A 24256-nucleotide genomic window follows, 5' to 3' on the forward strand; every position below is an offset into this window, starting at 1 on the left:
TTTTGGTTTTCAATATATTATTCCCGTGTGGCCAGTGCCACAGCAGGGAAGAATGCCGGTTCTATTCACACAACTCCAATATACAGAGAGATATTTACAAAAGGCGGCTTGAGCCGCTTGCTTCTGAGCAGGTGGGGGCAGCAGCTCCTATGCCGGTATAAATATAGTTTGCTGGGTCCAGGCCCAGAGAGAGCAGTCTGGTTAGTGCAACAACGCAGGGAGGGCAAGACGAGAGGGTGGTCCAGTAGTTATGTGCAAGGCCCTCCCTGTCTTCTACTGAGCATCAACGCGGAAGGAGAGCAGCTTCTCAGAGTGCATGTTGTTAAGGGTGCGCAGGTCGGGAAGCTTCAGCAGCAGCTTGGTGAAACGGGAAGTTTCCTGGGGGTGGTTTTTGAGGATGAGGGCTCTCAGGGCACGGATAAGCATCTCCTGCAGCTGCTCCACTGATCCTGGGTTCTCAATGCCTGAACGATCTGCACAAGAGAGGGACAGGCAGTCAGTAACATGTAAACAGCAGCGTGCCCAGCACAACAGACACGCCTGCCTGGTTCTCAGGTCTCTGATCTATCAAACTACGTTTTCAGCCTCCCACAAGGTCACAGATTGCCTGGAGCCCAAGGAGCAGTGGTGCCAAAACCTGACATGTAAAAGATCCCAATCTCCTCGGAGCTCTGAATTATTTTTATTAAGAATCGTTCTCTCTTAAAGCACCACCACTGTTCATAGCATTTTGCAAGGTAACACGAGGAAAAAGAGACAGATCCCCACTTCAAGGAGTTTACACTCCCAAGTTTGAACAATGGGGAAACGAGGAGCCGAGGCAAAGGTGTCAGAGGAGAAATATGAAGATATGTAGTTAATTTAGGGGTTTGCTGCAGTTGCAGGGTGTTGGTGTTTCAAGGGTGGAGGTTCAGACTAAGGCAGTAAGATGAAGGCTTCAAGGAAAGGAAGATTTCCAAAGGAGGAAGCAGGGAGAGCAAGGGAGACTACTGTGGATATTCTGGGAGAAGGTGTCAGGCATAAGGAGCAGAAAGGGGAAAAGGTGTTGAATTGTGCAGGTGTGTGCTTGGGTAGCCAAGGATGGTAGAGTAGGAGGCTTGAAGATCTTAGGACACAGGTGAAACAAGTGCAGAAAAACACAATGGATGGGTGTGACTGGAGAGCTTCAAGGAAAGGTAAGGACAAGGAAGCTTGTGATCCATGACTGCGATTCCCGCCTGCTCATGCCCAAGGACACCCACCTGCAGAGATCAGCACCACAGCTGTGAAGAGGCCAAGCTCTTCTTCAGAGAGTCCCAAGGCTCCAAGCTTCTCGCTGAACTCGAACATGGATGTCAGCAGGTCGCCCATCCCCATCCCCCACAGCTCCTCAAGGCTGTACTTGGTGCGACTCATGAATGTCACTGTCTGTTCCTTAACGTTGAAGAGGGATGCAAACCGAACCATCAGCACCTGGGGAAATGGTAGGAGAGACCTGTTAGAACACATCTGTGCCCACACAACACAGTCAAATGCGATCTGTATTCTTCCGAGTAAAAATGCACACTAGCTTTGAAAGAAGTGGGACTTCCTCTGAGAGAACTTAGTTAGGTTCAACTGCAAGGTTGTCATTTTTCTTCTTAAGAACCAAAACAAACTGACAAGTTCTCAGAATGATTTTCACTTCTTCCCTTTGGGGTTTTTGAGTGTGTCTGGGATTCAGCCTCCCAAAAGCAGATTACACCCCTTTAATTACTCCTAATGTCTTTATATTTCAAAATGACGCCAGCAAATAATGTCCTTCATGCATTCTCATTATTATATATGGATAAATAAGGGTGTAGATTAGAGTTCCAGGATTTTAAAACAATCATGTCTCCCCATTATTTTCACCAGTGCAGAATTAACCAATATTTAATAGATAAATATTATTCTCCCACTTTTATCAGCCCTTCCTACATACATAAAATCAGTAGCTGTTAACTAGCAAGGGTCTGAAGTAGTGGATGGAGATAACCCTACCTCAAATGTGCCAGCTTTGAGTAAGGAGACCTGGTCATGCTGCGTGAGCTCCCGGAAACCAGGGATGTGCTTTGCAAATTCCACAACCTCTCGTACAGCAGGTGTGAAGCTCATGGAGAAATCTTCCCAAATCTCCTGGCCTGTACGGCCACTGCGACCATGTGGGTGACAATTCATAGGACACGCCTGTTGGGATGGGAAAAAAATGAGACGTGTTAGATGAAGAGTAGAGGGCTCGAATCAGAGTCAATGGAACCAGTTGCAAGCCCACATAATCACTGAGAATTGAGGACCCTTTGCCAATCTGTTGCCTTCCAATGCTTTGTAATATAAGTCCCATTAGCCCCAGGGAGTTTTAGTCCAGGTTAACAGGTGGAATAGAAGCTTCTAAACTTCCTTCTTTTGCTGCTCTTGTGCATTTGATGCCACTACCCCCAGCCATAAGGAATGAGGTGTTCCTTTGCAGAATAACCAGACAGACTGAGCTAATACTGACTTCTAGCCTGACAATACGTAGGAGTTAAGTTTCATACATGAAACGCCATAATCTAACTGCAGTAGTTAACATCCCAGCCATTGAAAACACACTAAAAGAGAACGCCACCAGATTGACTTTTCAAGTCAGGATTGAGTCCAACACTACCTGAGCTAAGCAAATACTTCTTGTAGGCTAAGTCTTCGCTTTAAAGCAGGAACAGAAGACCTGTGGCCCTCCAGATCCTGTTGGGACTACAACCCCCACAATCCTGGGCTATTGGCCATGCTAGCTGGAGCTGATGGGAGTTGGAGTTCAACAACATCTGGAGGTGCCACAGGTTCCCTACGCCTGGGAACTTCCTAACTGATGTTCCTTCATTAATAGACTGAATTTTCACATGCATAACCATAAATGAAGCTACAGTGAAATGTTGAACATATTATTAAGAAATATTGATTGCTTTTCACTGAAAGCTCCAAGATATACTGTACATGATGGAACGTGGCTGAGAAAAAGCTCATTTTGTGAGCCAAAGAATGTAAGAGATACAAAATATGTACAAGGAGCCACCTATCCCTGAATAACGCAAGTAGCACAGGCCTAACCCAACTGTGACTCAGGTGGCAGGTTAAAATCAGGGCTTTCATCAGCCGGAACTCTCCAGAACTCGGTTCCGGCACCTTTCAGGTGGGAGCCATGGTCCTTATAAGGAAGGTGTTCGTGGCAAGTTCCGGCACCCCTTTTCCTAGAAAAATAGCACTGGTTAAAATATATCCAAATGGCTGAGATGGTGGTGGTGAATATCCAAAATCGTAGCAGTACAGTGGCTACGACTAGTGAAGCTCCCGGTTCAAATCTCATCTGATTTGCCTCAGGCAAAAGCCACGGGTTTTCCTTCTCGGATATTAAAACAAGCTGGCTATATAATAGCTAGAGAAAAGGCAGCTGGAGGCTGAACTGAATAAGCCTTGGCTGACAAACAAGAGAGCACCTTGTGGGGTGCCGTGAGGAGGATGCGACACTCACCAAGAGGATATCTCTGGGCTCGCCTTGCTGGGGGCAGCCTTGGCCAACTGAGGGATCTGTCTCCCCGGAGGGGTAGCCGGAGGGGCAAAACCGATGGCCGTTCATGTTGTTCTGGTGGCATGTGTTGCTTGGGGCGGAGCCAGAGTTCCAGTTGTCGTTTTGGTGGCAGGGCCCGTTGCCATGGTAGCCACTGGACAGCCAGTTGCTGTCCCAACTCAGAGAGTTCTCGCTCCCCGCGGGAGCCAGGGGCCCTGCTGCCAGTTTGTCGTGGGCATAAACAAAAATCTCCTTGTGGGCCTTGGACACCTGCGAGATGACGTCTTCCATGACTTCACCGGGGCTCGGGGAGCGGGGCGGCGTCAGCTGCTGGGAGAACTGGGCGAAGCAAGGAGACGGCTGGGGAGGCGAGGCCGCGTGCTGCTGTGGGGATCGTGGCGCCAGCTGCGGCTGGTGGCACAGAAGGGGGCTGGCGGGCTGCTGGTGCCCCATCGACAAGCCCTCAGGCTGGCACTGTGCACTGAGCTGGTTGTTAGCCATGTTGTTCATAGCGCTCTGCATCTCCGCCAGCATGCGTTGTTTCTCGCGCTTGGGGATGCGGCCGAAACGGACAGCTGTAGGGGAAGAAAAACGGGGGGGGGGGTGTCAAGGGTCAGTACGGCACCTGAGGATATCACGTTTCCGAGCACAATTAAAAGTGTTGGTGCTGACCTTTAAAAACCCCTATATGGCCTCAGCCCAGTATACTTGAAGGAGTTTTTCCACCCCCATCTTCCGGCCCAAACACTGAGGTCCAGCGCCAAGGGCCTTCCGGTGGTTCCCTCCCTGCAAGAAGTGAAACTAAAGGGAACCAGGCAGAGGGCCTTCTTGGTAGTGGCGCCCGCCGTGTGGAACGCCCTCCCACCAGATGTCAAGGAAATAAACAACTATCTGACTTTTAGAAGACATCCGAAGGCAGCCCTGTACAGGGAAATTTTTAACAGTTGATGTTTTATTGTGTGTTTAATTGTGTGTTGGGAGCCACCCAGAGTGGCTGGAGAAACCCAATCAGATGGGAATCATATAAATAATAATAAATTATTATTGTTATTATTCCACAAAGCAGAATCCTAACGAAACAAAGCCTGCAAGGGGTAAATAAAAAGTCAAATCTCCAACCCTCGCATGGCAGGGAACTCACCATCGCGAGACATGCCAACTCCCAGACACTTCTTGAAGCGGCACTGCTGGCAACGATTCCGGTTGATGCGGACAATGTTGCAGGTTTCGTTCTTTAGGCACTTTTTGTATTGGATGTTTTGCTGAATGCTGCGCCGGAAGAAACCCTGACAAAGAGGGAGAGAGAGCAAATTAGCACTTAGGCCTGACGAGCGAGCAGCTGTACCCAAACTGGAACCCAAACCGAGAGCGGCTGCTTTTCAGCCCAGTTCCCTTGAGGCTGTGAGCTGGAGGTTGAGGACTTGAACTGGAAGCAGAACCAGCAGAAGGTGACTGCCCATCCATTGAGCAGGCAAGGGCAGAGAAGGCCGGGCTCCTAGTTTTAGTTATATTAGGCCCACCTGGCCAGCCCAGAGGCATGGTAAACAACTGCCAACCACAGAGGAAGGCCCCCAGCATGCAGAAGGCCCCAATCTCAAGCCCTGGCATCTCCAGGTAAGGCTAACCCTGGAGAGCTGCTGCCAGTCTGTGTAGACAATACTGGATAGATGGACCAATGACTGTGACTCTGTATAAGGCAGCTTCCTATGTTCCCAGAGGCCAATGCAGCCCACTTCCATTCCCTTCTGAACCTGAGGAGCGTTCTGAGGCCTGAACAGACATAGTCCTAAGGGGTGCTAGCTCAAGCAGTGGAGGCACAGTCTTTGCAGGCCAGTGGCTGCATGCTGCTGTAGTCCCTACTGGTCAGGGAGGTGGCGCAAGCACCTGAGCTGGCTTGCTCTCACAGCACAAGGCTGTGTTGCAGGGCTTAAATCCCCGTCTCCCACATCTCACTTAAGCTCCACTGCCCCGTACCAGCATGGGAAAATGAGGGTTTTTCCTGTGTGGAGCTGCAAAATATCTTGGCGGTGGGCCTCGATCCAACCCCTTCCAGCTTTCATCAGCCAAATAAAAAGGCCAGAGAGAGATGCTCACCTTGCAGCCTTCGCAAGCATGGACACCGTAATGGAACCCAGACGCCACATCTCCGCAGACTTTACACAAGAGGACCATCCCATTCAGCTCTGGAAGGAGAAAAGAGGAAGAGGGGCTGTGAGACTCCATACCCAAAGGCTGGATTTTTTTGGCTGCTTGGTTGCTACTCCCCAACCAACCCTTTGGGGGTGAAAACCCTGGATGTCTACAGTGCAGCCTTTGAAGAACCCAGGAGGAATTGTGGCTGGCAGAAAGGGCCAAACTGACCCGGGGAAAGTGGGCCTGGAGTTTGGGCTTGGACTAAATCTGCTGGCATAATTGGCTAGACCCGCAAACACCCCAGGGCTTCCCACCTGTACCCAACTTAGCATCCACACTCACTTGTGATGCTGCTGCTGGTGCTTTTGGCAGGGGAGATGCGCCTCCCGTCATCCATGGCCACTTGCAGCTCCACAGGGGAGCCTCCAGAGCTGTAGGAAGAGGAAGATGACGACGAAGAGGAGGAGGAGGAGGAGGAGGAGGAGGAGGAGGAGGGGGAAGCATCATCCCGGAGCCCAGTGGAGCTGGTCCCATACAGGCGCCCCGAGTCTTGCACCAGTGACCCGGTGGGCGAAGGTGGGAAGTAGCTGGGAAAGGCGGGTTGGGAGGACAGCTGGCAGCTGCCGTTGGAGCTGTCGCTGCCACACAGAGAGACGGGGCTGGTGCGGCTTGGAGAAGACCCGTTGGAGCCAATGTAGCTGATGACGCCGCCTGCAGAGGGTTGAAAAAAGGAAGAAGGTTGAGAATCCCACCTCACTACAGCCATTGGTGTCCAGCTGCCCCAACTGATTGCTTGTGTTAGGCAACTTGAAGACATCATGTTGGAAACCTCGAGTTTCCTTTAAAGAAGAGCAAGTATCTGGATCTCACTGTGGCGGATGATATCCCAACCACACAGCTGCACCCTAAAGAGGCATTTGCAAAGGCAAGCAGATGTTTCGGTAGCCAAGAAAGGCAGCAGGTTTCAACCGGGGCAAAGTAGAACGAGAGAGAGAGAGGCTCTGACAACCTTCCTATGTTGTAACCAAGTTAAGTCTGTTGTGTTTTGAAACTGCGAATCCCTAGAGGGGGACAGCGTTGGAAAAAAGGGAGTCTGGAGTAGTTGGATGCTTTGTACAGTTCTGGTTGTCTCCAAAAAGAAAGAAGACTACGGCAAAGCTAGGAAACCATTGTTATTGGTTTTTTAAGGGCTGCAAAGCACTAGAAGTTGTAACTGCATTAAAAAGAACAGAGGCTGCCTGCAGGCTTGCGCTCTAAGAGAAAAACAAGACCATTGCGAAGGCAGAAGGGAAGCAGGGAGAGAAGAGGCAGGAATCAGATGTGGAAGGCTGGGGAGAGCGCCGAGAAATGGGGCCCAGAGCAGCTGAAGACAGGTTCGGGCATTTGGGGGCCTTTTATTTTAAGCTTTGTAAAAAGGACTACTAAAGTGGGACATGACAGAGGGTTATAAAATTAGGAGGAGGGTAGAGAGGAGAAAAGTTTTCTCCCATAATGCTAGCAGAGAGCAAATATGATGTAAGTATTGCTTCAGAGAGCCACTACTCAGGCTAGTGAGCCAAGCTTCATGTGGAGGATAGCACAGCAAACATACATACATATCCAGCAGACTTCGGCTAAAATTCATTCCCTGTTCCAAATATAGGATTTCTTTTTTAAAAAAACTTTTTTTGCAGGAACAGTACCACAACTACCCTTCCCTGAGTCAAATGTACTAGGTGATATTCCATAAGAAAAAAATTCTAACTGCATTGCTGGATCAGACCAAGGTGCTTCTAGTTCTCCTAGCAAGTACTCCAGAGAGCGCCCCCATTTGCTCTCCACATTGTGGCCTTATACACAAAGGGGTGCTGTCTCCGACCATGGACAATAAGGTCGTAATTTACTGTGAATGTGTGAGTTCTTAAAGGCACAAGATGGGAGACGGGAAAACCCTGGAACACTGGAGGAGCAATAGGTTAGGGGTGAAAGTAAACCTACTTGTGAGCAAAACACGACAGAGAGTGAGAACAAAGCTGCCCCGGTATGTGGGAGCTGACTCTTCCCAGCACACACCTGATAAAAGGTTTGCAAAGTCCAACCCCACATTACTGGCCAGTTTCAAGCTCTGAGCTGGTCTTGCCAAAATTCTTCCCTTGCAATCCAGCTCTCTCTCTCTCTCTCTCCCAGCTTTCAGTTGTTGACCTACATCTCAGAGCTGCAAAAGGAAAAAACACCAAGTGAGTGATGCAGCGAGTGGAGAGGGAGGGAGGAAGGCGTGCGGCCAAGAAATTGTTGAAAATTGGGTGGAAGCCAAAAAAGCCATCATACACCCCACCCTGGAAGCTGGGGGGAGGTGGGTAAGCTGGGGAGGGCCGAATACTCCAGCCTGGAGATGGCTTGGGTTTTTGTTTTTTTCTATAGAAGAACTACCACTGCTCCAGGTTTTGTAGCTGGGCTACATGCCAGTGGCCAAACTGCTGTAGGAAAAGCCTCAAGCAAAGTAAAAACAAAGCCATCCGTGCCAGAGGATTATAAACAAGGTCACATGTGGAAGCCACGTTCAGTGCCCAGGCAGGCCTTTAACAACAAGCAGGGAGCCTTTATCTTGTTGACTGGTTACCACCAGCTAATGACCTTCCTTGCGTGTGGCCCAAGCACCTGGGACTGGTTGCTTAGCAGACATTAAAAGGAATCAGGACAAATAAAGCTGTAAATGGAGTTTCTCCCTTTCCCCCTTGTCAGGGATAGGAAAGAGCTGGATAATGATCCAAGTCAATTTCTGCCAGCAATCCAAACAGTACACACACACACACACACACACACACACACAAGAGAAGTGAACAAAGGATAAGCAATTGATTAAAATTAAAATTTAGCAGCCATGCTTTGGATGGAGCTCTTGTCCTGTGGGACCACAGATCCCCTTCTACCACTTTTCGCTAAGGGTCCAGGGCAAGCTGCTCAGGTCAAACACTTGTGATGACCGCCTTGCTCTTCTGCACACAGGAGAACTTTGCAATCCTGCCAAAATTAGGGCAAAGCTGGAGCTCAGTGACAAAGCGCCAACAGATGTGCCAGAAGCAACTCCACTCACTTTGGTGCCTATTCTAATCCCGTGCCATTCATACATCTCCCAATATATCTCAAATACTGTGCAACAGTTTGGCAGCTTATTAAAAGCAGGCTGTCCTTTCCTCTGCAGAACAAACACTTAACCAGGAGAATCATCAAGGGCAAATAAGGGTAGGGATATTTCAAGCGGCACCTTGATTTGAACTTGGGGTGCAGAGAGCCAGCCCAACATCTGGCTTGCTAGGAAAGCAGTGATCATCCTGTCTGGGTTTTGAGCATGCGGCCCTTGCACGTGACCTTGTTAGTAATCTCTTCCTCAATGCTGATGATGGTGGTTGTTTTTCTTCCTTACTAGTAGCCTCTCCTAGATTACTTCACTTTCCTTCTTTTAAAAGGCGAGAAACAGAGTTTCCAAATCGAGCAATGGGAAGGGTGGCGCAGGGCCTGCGAAGGAGGAAGGTATGCAAATCTTGCAGCCTTCTTCCCTCCCGGCTTGGAGTCCCTAGCTTCCGCGCGGCTATTAAATGCAGGTTGCGTCAGGGAGATGCCTGCCCCAAGTGGGTCAGGGAGGATAAATAGAACTTGCTAGAAGGCACGGCGGGGGTGGAAGTTATGTGCGGACCAAGTTGGCAATCTTCCAGATGGGCGTGGAAAAAAAGGGAAAGGCGTATCTCGTCCGTTTGCAATGTGTCTTGTCAGTCTTCTCGAGGCAAGGAGCCAGGAGTGGCTGGAGACACATGTGGCATCACTAAGTAAGCACACGTGGTCCTTGACACAAGGCCACATGCTACCCGTTTGCTCACCCCAAAGGGGAGGACACCTGATGCAAAAGGGGGGCAGGGGGGAAACCTGCAGCAAAAGTATCACTGAAGGTCCATATGCAAGCACCACCAAAAATAAAATTTAGGGCGGCAGAGCTCAAAACCAATCAAAGGAAAAGGGATCTCCGTCACCCAGATCCCTGAACCACCTTGGGCCCACTAACTTACTAACCCAGCAATGGAATCAAAACTAACATGGTAGGTGTACATAAAAACCATATCCACAAGAGATGGAAAAAACCAAGCCCCTAGATCTTAAAAAAAAATACCCTTAAAACCCACGCAATGCAGGTTGCTATTCTATGAGGTCTTATTTGGGGGGAATGACACACTGAACTCACTGGGACTTATTTCTGAGTAAATATGCTTAGAACTGGGCAGAATGGCAATCAAGCCACATGGCTCTGGGAGACTTTCCCATCTTCTAACATAGGCAACTTCCGACCCCGCAAATCCTACCCCACTTGAAAGTGTTGAAACCCCAAACACCAGATCTTTAAAAAGGAATTATCCCATTGCTAACCCACAGCACATGCAGAAAGCCTTTCCTCATTCCTAAACACTTTCTCCTTTAAGGGAACCTTAAGACCTTATTATTGGATTAGACAAATACCATTCACTTAAACTGCCCAGGGTGCATTTTATTACATAGTTCTATTGTTAATACTTAATCAGTATCTACATCTAACAGAAATACAAATGTAGTATACACCAAAGCAAAGACCACAGGGAAAAAAATATTTGTGCCACCCAGTCTTTAAAATACTGGAAGCTTTTGGGTCCCCCACTATTCCTCCTCAGACTGGAATGACTCCTCTGTAACTAGAACATTTATTTCCAGCATTTAAACACTAGTTAGAGAACATAAAGGTGGGGTTTTGGTATTTTTGTTACTTCCCTATTTTCTATCCAATGCTGTGAAAACACATGTGCACCAATAAATATTGCCTGCTTTCCACCACAAAAGAAAGGCATTCTGTATATGCAGTAAGGAACACGTGACCTTACATAATTTCCTTTTTCCTCAGAAAACTTTACGCTTTAATTGGCTGGGTGCAAGGCTGCAAGCTTTGGGGAGGTACAGCTGCCACCGGGCAAGCAGCAGCAAAGTGATCGGGCAGATGGCCGTCAAAATAATAAGAGAAGCCTGATTTTTCCAGCCAAAGAAGACACGCCAGGACGCAAAGACTGGTGAACGTGAGTGATTCGCCCACTCGGTTCTCATGCTCCGTTAAGTTGCCCGTCCAAGACTTTCGCACTCCCAAAAGACCCGTGAGGGTTACCTCCAGAGAGCTGAATAACTAGCAAGCGAGATGGGAAGGATGGCAAGTCGGCCAGTTCACCTCCACGTGTCCCACTTGCACGTTGCCCGCTTCTATCCCGGCTTCACCCATCACGCTTTGCCCCGCCCCCTGCCCGCCCATTGGTTCCCATTTCCCCTCCCTGGCAAGGGATGGTCCATCCTTCAGCCGCGCCCTCTACGGCGAACTCAGAACGTTCGAGCTTCCCGGATGGTGACGTAGCTCCAGGGGAGGCGTATCTAATGAGCTAATTGGGCGAGCTCAGCCAATGGGAGGCGACCGGAGGCGGGGCCGATAGGGAAAACAAATGTTGCACGTGGCTGAGCCGGGTAAGGGGACACGTGAGAGGATGAACGGGAAAGCTTGAAGGGGGAATCCCAGGAAGGGTGGGATTCCGAAGCGGGGTGCGGGTGCTAGTAGTGTGACACCAAAGCAGTGGGGGTGGGGGGGAAGAGAAATCCCTATAACCAATAAGGGTTCATCAATTTGGAGGGGGGGCAATATCAAAAGGAGATCTCCGGGCATCCCTTCCCCTTCCGAGGCTTCCTCCCAAGAAAACACTAGGTATGTGATGCTCACGGTGGAAGCAAGGCAGCCCCGATCCTCTCTCCCTACAGCTGCCCTAATCCCACCCTCCCCAAAGGACAAGGTAGGGCGTCGCCTGCCGCTACTGGTAGCCTAGGCAAGACATTTGACTCTGCTCCCTCCCCCCACAAGGAGAAGGAAGGTTGACCTCTTTCCCTGAAACTGACACCTATAACTCCTTTCCCTTGCTCCCCTTGTCACCGATCCACCCTCCCCCAGGAGGAAACTACAGCAGAATGATGAGAAATCAACCTTTCCTAATTGGGTTGGGGGGGTGGAATAGAGAAGTCTGATGGGCTAAAAGATCGGGGGCAGGTAATAGGGGCACTCTCGTTCCTCCCAATTCCAAAACCCAGCACCTCTCTTCCTTGTGATTTGGGGGGGGGGTGCATTCAGGCAGGATCCTGAATGCTACATACAGTATGAGACTCGAAGGTTGTTTGCACACTTCGTATCTCTATATCAGCAATTGCGGTATTTAGGGTGGGGAGATACGCTGCTTGGGAACTCAATGCCGCCGCCGCCGCCGCCACCACCCCAACTCCAGCAGACGCCCCACGAATAGCTGCAGGAGCGCTGGGTAGCAGGAGGACTGCTCCCTTCACTGCAGGTGCACGCGAAAGAGGCTGAAGCGCCAGACCTCTGCGACAAGTTTTAGGAGGGAGAATAGCATTGCACGACCCGTTCCCTCAAGACAGGGTCAGCCTCGAGAAGCCAGCCGCGAGAGGCTTACCTGGGGCGTTGTTGTTCGTATCCAAAGTGGCCATCCTGTTCAGTTGACAGCCGTCATTCATGTCGAGCGAAGAAGCGAGCCGAGATTCCGTGGGCGAGGAAGGAGCGAGGGGGAGCGAGAGGCTGCCCCTTTCTCCTCCTCGGACTTCTTCTGTTCCCCCCAAAGTTATGCTGCAAAAGCGGCTGGGAACCCAGTCAGCTTGCAGTGAACGCTGGTGGGAATGTGCCCTTTTAAAAATTGCCTTTAAAAGATTATATTTGCACTGAGAGCCGCAGTGCAAAAGTCGAAAGAGCGCGAGAGCGGCTGAGTCTGTGGGATACCTCGCAGCAGCCCGGGAGCTCCACTCTGCTGCTGCCTCTCCCTTTGCCTGCAAAATTTTACTCTGCCAGGGTTCACTCACTCCCTGGTCTCCCTCTCTGCCTGCGGCTGCGCAGATGCCAGCACGCGGCACTGGAGCATCCACCATGTGACTCCTAGGGAGAGCCTCGTGCCCCAGTGACACACTTTCTGCTGCTGCAGCAGCCGCCACAGCAGGCACATTGCGCTCGGCTTCTTCGCTAGAGCGCAAGGGTTGTCGGGAGTTGTAGTTCGCATGGATAGAGTCGTGCCTCCCCCCCCTCCCGCTTTATGCGCGTGCGTGCGGGTATCTCTCTGTGTCTGCTGCATTCCTAAGGAATGACTTCTCTCTCTCTCTCTCAGCTTTCCCTGAGAGATCAAAAGAGGTTGAGGCTTAAAACACACACAGAGGAAGGGGTGGGGGAATATCCCTGAAAAACGTGATGCTTTAACGTGATGTTTGGAAAGAACCTAGTTCCTTTTGAGCCACAGCTGGCTGCCAATTTAGAGCTTGGCAAAGGGTCGTGCAGGAACGGGAAAGAGGCGGGGGTGGGGAAAAGAAAGATTCAGTGTTTTTCAAAATAAGAGTGGATTCCCTCCAAGGGGAGCCAATAATGATCCCTCAATTCCTTCCAAACTCTCTCTCTCCCCCCCCCGTCACCGCCCCCCCCCCACTTTGGAACTCATTATTCTCTCCAATATAGAGAACGTATCTAAGTTTTCAAGCTGGTAGGTTTTTTAAAAAACAAACAAACCAGCCATTATATAGAATCTGTGATAAATGTTTGGTAATGCTCTTAGCTAGGGTTAATAAGGCGCTTTAACCGCTATTTTGTACTGACAGTTCTGGTACATAAAGAATAGAAAATAAGGTAATGGGTTGTGAGTCCCAAGCCAAGTGATTATGAGTTGTACCAGATAAACTAGCCTTTTCTTAAAGCAAACAAAAAAGGCAGCTTTTCATGGGTATTAATATCAAGGCAGACAGGCTGCATCACATGTACTTGGGATTCATCCAGCTGTTTCCTCTTCAGCAGTTCCCAGGCTACCTGTTGCTGCTTTTAATTCAATTGAGTTTGGCTGAGACTACATCCGGAAGAATCTCATTTTGCATGCCACCATGATTAGACATTCCTAGATGTGGTGGCACCCACAGGGCTCAAGGGTATCTCCCCCTTCCCACCCATGAGGCAAGGTGAGGCAACTGCCTCAGGTGGCAGGATCCATAGGGGCAGCAGATTCAACCTCCAAGGAATCCATTGCTCGCTGCTGCCGCCGCCACAGACTCCTTGGAGGCCAGATCTTGAATCACAGAATCACAGAGTTGGATGGGACCCTGAGGATCATCTACAGGTAGTACAACTCCTTACAATGCAGGAATATGCACCTGTCCCTTACGGGGATCGAACCCGCAACCTTGGTGTTATCAGCACCATGCTGATGGCAGCTCCCTACCACCCACAATGCCACTTCTACAGCAGCCTCTTAGCAAATAGGAGGTGCTGCTGGTCTCCTGCTCTCCTTGTTCCTGGTGTAGATCTTCACTCACGCCTCCTTCCCTGAGGAAGGGCCCACCAAGTTGGCACTGTTGTTACTGGGCATGAGCTTGTGCAGGAGAACTGTTTTATCTCCCTTATTGACTGCTTGAAGCGACTGCCTTCCCTTGCCTGAAGGCAAGATCCACTCAGTATGAGGGGGTTGTTTGTTCACAGCAGAGATGGGGAACCTGTGGCCCTCCAGATGTTGTCAGACTCCACCTCTCATCAGCTCCAGCCAGCATAGCCAAAGGTGAGGGGAGTTGCACAACAACAACATCTGGACCTTGTACTTCAGAAATTGTTGTTAGCCTGCCCTGGGACCTCATGGTGAAGAACGAGTAATAAATCTAAAATAATAATAATCATAGAAAATAAATTACATTGTCCGAATGTGCCAGGATTTAAGAGAAACCAGAAGCTTTCTTGATTTATATTCTTTATTGAAAAATGAAAAGTACAAAATTACAAGTGCACAGAGTAAGATAAGACACACACAAAAATAAGAAAAAACAATAAATAGTACCATGTAGAAAACAAGACAGAAAACAAGATACTGTGTACGGTACATTACAAAAAGGGGGGTGGAATTGTTATTGTAGTTAACCAGACCTTGACCTAACAGGGCATTTATAAAAATGAATTCCAAATATCGTTAAATTTGTCCACAACAAATTTAAAAAAGCTTGAAATTTAGATCAAGTGTGATATTTCAGCAAAGGCTTTTATATCTATTATTTCTATTCCCTGCCCTTAACCTTTTTTTTTTTTTTTTGGTCACTCTGAGGGAGACAGTACGGCTTTTTGTAACCTCTGGCCTGTGATCGTGAAGTTGCACATGTCTTTTCCAATAGTTGCATTATTTCCCATGTGCCGTCTGTAGCAGCACACAGTAGGCTGGGCTGCTGCGACTCATATTTAGGTCACGTAGTGTGGACGGCTCTTCCTGGAGAGATGTTGCTCACCTCGGTGGGACAGTCTGGGGCAGTTGCTGAGTAAGAGAAGCCAGCAGCTGGAGAACAAGTCACTGATTGTGGTTAGCATGCTAAGCTCCGCCTGCTGTGGATACAGCTAAGGCTATGGCATGACAGCCACGGCTCAGGAAGCTGGCGGCTTTCTGATTTCTTCATGCTCCGGATTCCTTTAGACACAAACCAGTTAAACTAGATATCCATATCCTAAGGGGTGTTTCAAATGCCACCTGCCAGGAAAAGTATGACTTGCGGAAGGTAACACAATTCACATCCTCGTGAGATTTATATAGCGCAGTTCAAATATTATTTGTATATATTTATTTAGTTACTACATTTGTAGATGCCATAGCATAAAAATACAGGCGATTCCCCATTTTTGCCATTCCTGTGCTCTTTTAGCGCTGTTTTTGCCTCTTTTTGTGCCACTTCTGGGTTCGCACTGATGCGTGCCTGCATGCACGTAAATGGGGAGTTGCCTGCACAAGATACAGTGGTACCTTGGGTTAAGTACTTAGTTCGTTCCAGAGGTCCGTTCTTAACCTGAAACTGTTCTTAACCTGAAGCACCACTTTAGCTAATGGGGCCTCCCGCTGCCACCGCGCCGCCAGGGCATGATTTCTGTTCTCATCCTGAGGTAAAAGTTCTTCACCCAAGGTTAGTGGAGTCTGTAACCTGAAGCGTATGTAACCTGAAGTGTATGTAACCCGAGGTACCACTGTATAAGGGTGGGCACACCTTTGTTCTGGGTCCTCCTCTGTCCTCCTGCGTGTGAGGGGAGCCCCCTGTTGCAACAGCTTTAATAAAGATCAGGCTTACTAGCTGCTTTGCTTCTCAATATTCTCTGGTTGGCCTCTATTATTTTCTCCTACGATAGGGAACCTACGGACTCTATACGGGCTCTTGGATACCCCATAAGGGAAGAAGGGCAGATTTTGTTTACAACAGAACCTATAAATTAAGACCAGAGATCTCACACTTACTAAACTCTGCACAATTATTAGCACGTTTATACATATCAAGACACAGGTGACACACTATTAGCATTGATTATGGTGTCATAACTATATAATTGCAAGAACATTCTGGCAACATGACAGGCACAAATTGACCAAGTGATTGTTACTTAAACTTCTCATGCACTTAGGGAAACCCCTTCCCTTGGAGAATTCCCACAGGTCTAGGCTGAAGCCCAAACTTGATGCTGCCTCAGCCAATGACCTATTTCCTAGGGGTGCCATATTTCAAAAAGTGATAAAGAAGTTGTTGAGCTTCCCCCCCCCCCCGCAAAAAACTGCAAAAAACCAAGGGTTTTTTTTAGCTATTTTGAACTATTTTTTAGGGAAATTGGCAAGAACGACACTGCCAACATGTCTTGCCATATGTCTGGATTTCCCTCGACATTTTTAAATTTACTTTCATTTGCCGGTTTCCGCCTGGACACTGCTTACAACAACAGTATTTGTTTAGGGTGCTGGGAATTGTACTTCTGTGAGGAGGGAAGCCACAACTGTTGAAGTGATATGAATGCACATTAAGGGGATGGTTGTAGATATGTTTTGTGACCTGAAACATCCTTCTCTCTGGGCATGAGTTGAGACCTACTCCGGAGTATGTGGGTGAGGTAGAACAGGAAATTGTTATTTGCTTAGTTTGGAGAGCTGACAGAAGAATCTGGAAGGAGAGACTGACTTGAGGGTTTTTTTGTATATGTTTCAGAATTGGATTGGGGGCATAGGCAAAAGTCTCTCGCCCCTTGTTAAACTATTTGCTGTGGTCATGGAGGATTGTTAAAGGCCTTGTGGCGTTTGTGCGTGTGCATTTTTTTCTTTCTCCTTTGTGGCGTGTAGAATTTCTACCAATATGCTACCTGCCTTAAATTGCTGGGCTGGGATGTTGCAGAAGCTCAGTAATGTAAATACATATGCTGGCATGAATATTTTTGGTGGGGGGAGCCAACCTGAGTGAATCAAACAGGGGTATACCAGCACAAATCCAAATACTCAGGATTAAAGAGTTTGCCAACTGTAGCTTCAGTGGAACAGAGAGGCAAAAGGTTCCTTTTTATGTGGGACTTCTTACAATTCCATACCCTCCAACATTTATCCGATGAAAATAGGACATCCCATTCTGTAATGATAATTTTACTGTTTATACCTCACATATCTTACTGGGTTGCCCCAGCTGCTCTGGGCAGCTTCCAACATATATAAAAACATAATAAAACATTAAACATTTAAAAACTTCCCTATACAGGTTTGCCCTCAGATGGCTCGGGGGTCGGATAGCTCCATACCCTCCAACATTTCTCCAGTGAAAATAGCGACATCCTAAGGAAAAATGGGACATTCTGGGATCAAATCAGAAACCGGGACGGCTTCTCTAAATCAGGGACGCCCTGGAAAATAGAGATCTGCAATTCTATTGTCAAAAGTATTAATAAAGCTATAGGACCAACAGCATGGTTGTTCTAGTTTTGGAAACTGGGCCAGCGGAAATAACGCATAATCCAATCACCTTTTTTGAGTATACAAAATCATCCATGTTAAACAACTACTTTGGGCTGATTCAGATGTTCAAAATAGTCTGCTGGTCAGAGGCTATTATTCTATGGCTATGCCAATATCTCCTCAGTGAGTGACTTTGGTGCCTGAAAGATACACACATTCATGTTTGTCATTCAATGGATCGTATGTGTGAATGGACCATAACAGAGGACTCTCATACCAAGAATAAGAATGCATTGCATCCAGACTGAATTGGATCTTAGTGCCAAGTACAGATAAGTTATGTTAGATATAATCCAATGCTTTCTTTCTCAGTGGAGTCACACACTGAAATTAAGGCTTCTTCTAGGTGTATTTATAAATAAATGCAGGTAGGTGTGCTTCATGCAGATGATTCCCGTAACTGTAGCAGCTGAAAAATACCATATGTTTCCACAATTGTGCAAGTAGTCAGTGGGAGGCTGTGCCTGCATACACAGCCCAGAACATATGTTAAGGTTCTTCCTGTAAATTGACCTTGGTTTCACATAGACAGCTGAACCAGCTCAGATTCTGCATGTCTGAACTGGCTCTTGACTAGCTATACAAGCTGCAAGATTTCAGACCTCCAGATACAGACTAAGGCCAGAAGGAGAAATATCATGTACATAGTTTGACATATTGCTTCACTTTTAAATGGGTTGACTCAATATAGTAAGTTGCTTCAGCTATTCTTTATCTTTCTTTCTTGGTTCCACAAGATCACAGCTGGTCTGTTTCTAAAGCCCCCAAACTGTTGAGGAATCCTGTAAACATTATCAAGCTTAGGGATCTTGAAGGACAGCTCTGGCAGCAAAAAATGTGGTATATGAATTGCTAAATAAACAAGCAATGCTGAACAAATAAACAACTAAGGTATGGATGCTGATTTGTCAGTTCACACCAGACTGGAATGGTTGTAAACCAGCATTTGCTGAATCATTGAAAACCCTTAGTCATGTGCGCACAATCTTGCTGAGTCAGAGCAATTTCCCATGTAGAGCACAGGAAACAAGGGCAATAATGGGTTGAGCCATTAGCTTCCAGCTGGTTATACTCTGGGGACACCCTCTTGGCAAAATGAGGGGTGTGCTTGCGTGATTAAAATAGCTGCTGATGCTGTGTGCATTCTGTACATTTTCTAATGCTATTAAAAAACCCAAGCAAAACTATTGGCTATCACTACATATTGTTGTAGTGAGTTCCATAGTCAGTGATGTTGTAAAAGCGTCTTAAAATCCCATTACACTGGTACCTCGGGTTACATACGCTTCAAGTTACATACGCTTCAGGTTACAGACTCCGCTAACCCAGAAATATTACCTCAGGTTAAGAACTTTGCTTCAGGATGAGAACAGAAATTGTGCTCCAGCGGCGCGGCGGCAGCTGGAGGTCCCATTAGCTAAAGTGGTGCTTCAGGTTAAGAATGGACCTCCGGAATGAATTAAGTACTTAACCCGAGGTACCACTGTAGTTTCCTTTTTGAAATGAAAATATAGTTGCCTCCCATTGATTCTTCCCCCCCCCCAAGTTTATTTCCACACGCCTCTGTAAATGCAATCCCATCTCTAGATGTGGGTAGGAGAGAGGTTTGTGAAGAAGTAGTTACAGCAGAAAAGCGGTAGACAGGGAAAAGGTAAAGAATCCCTTGCCCACCAGCTTCAAAAAGTGCTTTCCCCCAAGATGGTTTCTGTAATTGTTTGCTAGAGGTACATAGCTTGGACTATATTACAGCACTAAAAGAGTGTGCAACCCTTTGGTTTACATGAGCAGTGGGATTAGGAAAGTGGATTAGATTAATTAGATTGAATGCAGTGATGAATAAGGGAGAGATCTTCTGCAGCTGGCTAGAATTTAGTGCATCCATTTAATGGAAGAATGCACTCGGATCTGAGAGTTTTGTGTCCAATCGAGCAAACAGTATGGGCAGACTGCTGTACTTGGATGTGCAGAAGACGGATAGCTGTCTTTAGAGGGATAACTCAGTCGATAGAGCACAAGACTCTTAATCTCAGGGTTCGAGCCCCACATTGGGCAGAAGATTTCTGCATTGCAGGAGGTTGGAATAGATGACCCTTGTGGACTCTTCCAACTCTACACTTCTACGATTCTATAAGCCCTTCAGCAATGGACCACCTGAATTGGTTGACCAGTAAAAAAAGCAACCTCCAAAAGCTACGGTGAGGCAAACCTTTATTAGGCCCAACCAAAATGTCACAAAATAGAAAGCAAGCTTTCGAATTCTCCCAAACCCCTTTATGAGGCTGGATGTTACAAATGGCATTGGGGAGGGGGGGAGCCAAGATGTTCCCAGACACGGAAAAATGCACCTATCTGTGGCTTCAGTGGCACATGGCCTGGGCTCAAGCACATGACAAGTCTAGCAAGTGAAGCCACTCCTAGTGCACTGAGATGGCCTTAGTGGGGGGAGGAAACTGCCTAATCTGGAACAACCTGCTTTCCTGCTGCTGTCACCTTGAGCCCTTCATGTAGCACCTAGTTAACACAGAGTATTTAAATAGGCTCTGAAGCATCGTCAGGAGGGCAGAACTCCCTATCTAATTTTGCATTGCATCTAGGATCCTGAAGAAACTAGTGTGTGTAGGGGGACTCCCCACCTTACTCTGCTTTTGAAGGAATGGATGGAATGCTGTGAATCCAGTTGGTGGAATGATGTGTTGCATCTCTTAGTCCAGAATTCATACGCAGGAATGTGCAATGCTTTCTTAGAGTTTGAGGCTCCAAAGCGATATTAAGATCAAAGGTTCATGGAATCCCCCCCCCCCTCAAGTACATAAATGTTTTCCAGGACTATTTTGAGCTATGAATTGGGCAGACCAGAATGATTCAATCTTGGCCATAAAGGACTTTGTACAAACACTTGCGTGACTTCCTATATAGTGACAAAACATTTCAAAACAAAAAATTTTTTTCCTTCCAGTAGCACCTTAAAGACCAACTAAGTTAGTTCTTGGTATGAGCTTTCGTGTGCATGCACACTTCTTCAGATGGTATCTGAAGAAGTGTGCATGCACACGAAAGCTCATACCAAGAACTAACTTAGTTGGTCTTTAAGGTGCTACTGGAAGGAAAAATTTTTTTTGTTTTGACTATGGCAGACCAACACGGCTACCTATCTGTAACTAAAACATTTTAACACCTCTTTGATTGCAAATAAAACAGAACAGCAACTAGCAGATCGGTTACAGGCTGTTGCAGCAATTTAGGAACCCCAAAATTGGGAGTCGTCATCGGGAACACTTGACACGAGCACCAGCAGTCATATTCCAATCACAACTCAATAGCGTCGGGCGTGGCCTGGTGATAACTTGTGTTCACATGTCAGCTCGGCAACGAAGCTAAGCAGGTAACATTGGGTCAGTCACTCTCAGTCTAATAACCCACCTGCAAAGTTATGCAGATACAATGGGGGAAATGATCCTCCACTGAGACACTTATAGGAAGGGTACGACATAAATGAAACAAACGATGGGTCAGACAATTGCCATCTGAACCACCCCTTGCCACGAGGCAAGAGGTGCTGTAAAGTAACAGATGTAGCAGAAGCCGTAGAAATGTCAACAGACCAATTTGGAGTTTGTGGATGGGTTTCACTTCCCACTCCCTCTCTCCATTGGCTGTTTGGCAAAATGTACTGCTGACCAAGGCCTCCTGGCAATGCACAGAGGGGTTCTCAGTAGCACATCTACAGAAAACTGCCCGGTGGAGGCTGACCAAAGTTTGACCCTCAGCACCCTCAGACCTTCCTGTTTGGCCTAGTTTTGGATGCCAGGTGTTGGAACTGGTCCAGGATAATTTGAGTTTTCAGCTTTTCCCTCTCCTGGTTTTACTGATGTACTGTAAATTTAAAAGTAGCATTAGGCAAAATTATTTGGGTGAAGCAGTCAGAAATATAAGCTAGCAAAAACAAAACAAAACAAAAACCTCCACAGCAAACTTTTCAACAAATTTGGAGTCATTATTATTATTATTTAGTCTTTATTTTGTAGTCACTCTGTGAGGTTTTTGCATTTCACAGAATAGATTGTTGCAGTTCAGAAGTGCACCTTGGTGAAGGCCACACAGTGAGTCATTGACTTGGGACCAGGTCACTTAGGGCCAAGTCTCACCCTCTTAACTAAGACAAATGGTCTGGGAGGGGAGAAGGGCGAAGCCAGCAAGTTTCTATGGATGCATGGACTAACCACAGGATTGCAGTAACAGGAGGAAGTATCTCATTTCACCGCTGGTTAAGCAAGTCCTGGGACAATAAGGTTCCTCAGCAGTGGAAGGGGAAGTGGGGTGGGATTTAAAGCAGACTTGGAAATAATATACAGAGAAAATACTGTATTGGAAAATAACGTTGTTTGTTGTTGGCGGGGTTCCTTCGTTCAGGGAAACGCTTAAAATGTGTAGATTATTATTTTTTTACTTCAAGGGAAAAGGTGCAAGGTTAATTGAGCACTGCAAATTGACAAGTTATTTTCTACCTTATTTTCCTCTTTCTGATGATATCCTGGCAGAGTACATCTTTTGGAAGGGTAGAAAAGTATGGCACATATCCTTAATCCAGTGATACTTTGTTTTCTTTACCAAATAAAAATCAGTGTACTCTTCACGTTCATGGCTTTATAGTGGTGTCCATATTTCACCCTAAGTGGCTATTATCATGGAAAGTAGCTTGCAAGAATAAATTCCCTGTCTGAAGTAAGAATTCTTTCTGTGAGTGAAGGATGTTGGACGCCACTTGCAAGACCATGTGAGGCCCAAACTGCATATTCCTTGGACTTGCAAGCACATAAGTAGGTGTTATAGCTTGGCATATTCAATTGAAAAATAACCAAAATATTACTAAAATGTTTTTCTTTAGAATTACAGAATAGCAGGCATTGTGGAGGAAAGGCTACTAACAACTTTTTCTATTTTTTACCACCACATTTATTTACTGTAATGCTAGAATTTTATTTTATGCAGTGGATCTAAGTATGACTTGCACTTTCACTTAGTAAAACATAAAACAATTTTGAACATAGTTAAATTCAAAACACAGTGAGTCAGTCACAAGTCAACAGCAAACACTTGTTTTATTTTTTTCTGCAATATAGTGCCCCCAAAGGAGCTAATGTTTCTAACAAGATAGTATCTGAACTGCAGCACTAGCTTTTACAGCGTGATGCCCCATCCACAAATGTAACATGCTGGCGAAGTATATACCATTACCTCAATTTAAAGAATGCAACATCCTGCAGCAATTTTTTTTAAATCCCCTAATCTAAAACCAAAACCCAGTTACTCTACATTACGAAGTTAATCTGAACCTTTGCTTTTCACAATGTTTCCTAGCAGAGCACAGAAAAATCTCGCATTTAAATCATACGTATACCTCTTGCAGAAATTTCTGCAATGCAGTGACTGTTAGAGGAAGAAATAGTAATCAACGTGTTTCTATGATATACTGCCCCAAACTAGAGCAAAGCTTTTTTAATTTATTTTTTTCGTGATCAAGTACTGCTCCGAAATTAAATTAAAGCAATAACGTGCTTCTCGCAGTGCAGTGCCAAAATCCTTACCAACTCCCCCCGCCCTCTGCAATGCAGTAGTCAAAATCCGGAGCAAGATCCCACCCCCAACCGCAGTGTCCGCGTCTACTGCGAGTAACTACTGCATCTCGCACACGGTCCGCTCCTAAAGCTGCCCCTTCAAATAATTTAACCTTCCACCGGGTATTTGGGGAGGCTGATGTATACGAAGTTTTCTGGACACGGGTTGTCTCTGCCCCCCAACGCTTTCTCTCCACCCCCCCCCCCATGCGATCTAGTGGGCTTGGCTACTCGTGTGAAAGGAGCCTCTTGCGCGTGCCAATACAGCACAAAAAAAAAGTTGCGGGTGGTTTGGGAAGCCTCGCCGGGGAATCGAGGGACGGTCGCTGCCAAAGTGAGCTCCTTTTGCCCGGGGGAAGCCCCGATCCCCACGATCACCGCCGCCGCATACGTGGCGGGGGGAACCGGGGAACTTGGGCGCCGCCGGTCCCTCCCGGAGTCAGTTCTGCTTCCCGATTGCAGAGCGCGGAGGGAGGCGGCGGGGAAGGAGAGAGTAAAGGAGGGAGACACGGCGCTCCTCCCTCGCCCGCCCTCCTTCCCCGGGGCTGGGCTCCAGGCAGGCGGTGCCTGCAGCTCGCAGCTGCCCCGCGTGAGACCCGGCCAAGCCCGGCGCTCCAACCGCAGCAGGAGCGGGCCGAGCGAAGGGCGAGGAGCCGGCCCAGCCGCGTGCGAAGAAGCCGCGCTGCTTTCCCGCCTGCGGCCGCTGCTTGCATAAACAAGGCGGGCGGGATGCCAGAGGAGCTCCGTCGCGCTCGCCTGGGAAGGAGGGAGGGAAGGCAATGAAGGCCGGGGCAGCACCGAGAGAGAGAGAGAGACCAGAGGGTGGCCTGACCTGGACTCGAGGGCAACAGGCAGGCGGGGACGCTGCCTGGGTAACCTTGGCCACAAGTCACAGCCTGTGCGCCTGACTTGCTCCCCAGGGTTGCTGGGGAGGGTAGAGGGAGGCGAGGGGGAAGCTTGCGCGCTCCTCCGCCTGGAGCTTTTGGGGGGAAATGTGGACTATATCAGTGGAACGAAAGCAAAGCAAACAAACGCATCCCCGAAGTAAACCCGCCTCTGTCGCCTGCTTCCAGAGGGCTAGCTGTTGTTCTGTGGTTGGCTTGGGCTGTGTGTATGCACCACAG

General features: G+C 47.6%; 1 protein-coding gene and 1 long non-coding RNA gene across 3 annotated transcripts in view; one reads left to right on the forward strand and one right to left on the reverse strand.

Annotated features, from left to right (window-relative positions):
• Positions 1–12562, reverse strand: NR1D1 (nuclear receptor subfamily 1 group D member 1). 2 transcript variants are annotated; one of them, XM_083582854.1, is made up of 9 exons: positions 12166–12562; positions 7727–7868; positions 6017–6385; positions 5636–5724; positions 4683–4827; positions 3506–4116; positions 2002–2187; positions 1242–1452; positions 1–473 (listed from the first exon to the last, which is right to left on the reverse strand). In XM_083582854.1, exons 3-9 carry the CDS (start codon positions 6069–6071, stop codon positions 274–276), a joined length of 1497 nt encoding a protein of 498 aa, XP_083438980.1. In that variant the 5' UTR covers positions 6072–6385; positions 7727–7868; positions 12166–12562; the 3' UTR covers positions 1–273. The 2 variants fall into 2 exon arrangements, with proteins under 2 accessions (XP_083438980.1, XP_083438979.1); XM_083582853.1 differs by lacking the exon at positions 7727–7868.
• LOC310748183 overlaps positions 11389–24256 on the forward strand; it is a 24088-nt gene continuing 11220 nt past the window's right edge. The window contains exons 1-2 of the long non-coding RNA XR_014541170.1: positions 11389–11411; positions 12865–13854. This is a non-coding gene — a long non-coding RNA (uncharacterized lncRNA). The remainder of the gene's footprint in view (positions 11412–12864; positions 13855–24256) is intronic.

The sequence above is a fragment of the Podarcis filfolensis genome (genome assembly GCF_964270895.1).
Source record: "Podarcis filfolensis genome assembly, chromosome: 13".
Lineage (NCBI taxonomy): Eukaryota > Metazoa > Chordata > Lepidosauria > Squamata > Lacertidae > Podarcis > Podarcis filfolensis.

Bases quoted from the DNA above. Each gene is read 5' to 3' on its own strand.
- NR1D1 (XM_083582853.1), bottom strand. From the start codon at position 12,226: ATGAATGACGGCTGTCAACTGAACAGGATGGCCACTTTGGATACGAAC. The intron at 6,386-12,165 runs GTAAGCCTCTCG...AACCCTCTGCAG, and splicing joins TACGAACAACAACGCCCCAG to GCGGCGTCATCAGCTACATT. The intron at 5,725-6,016 runs GTGAGTGTGGAT...TTCTCCTTCCAG, and splicing joins CACCAGCAGCAGCATCACAA to AGCTGAATGGGATGGTCCTC.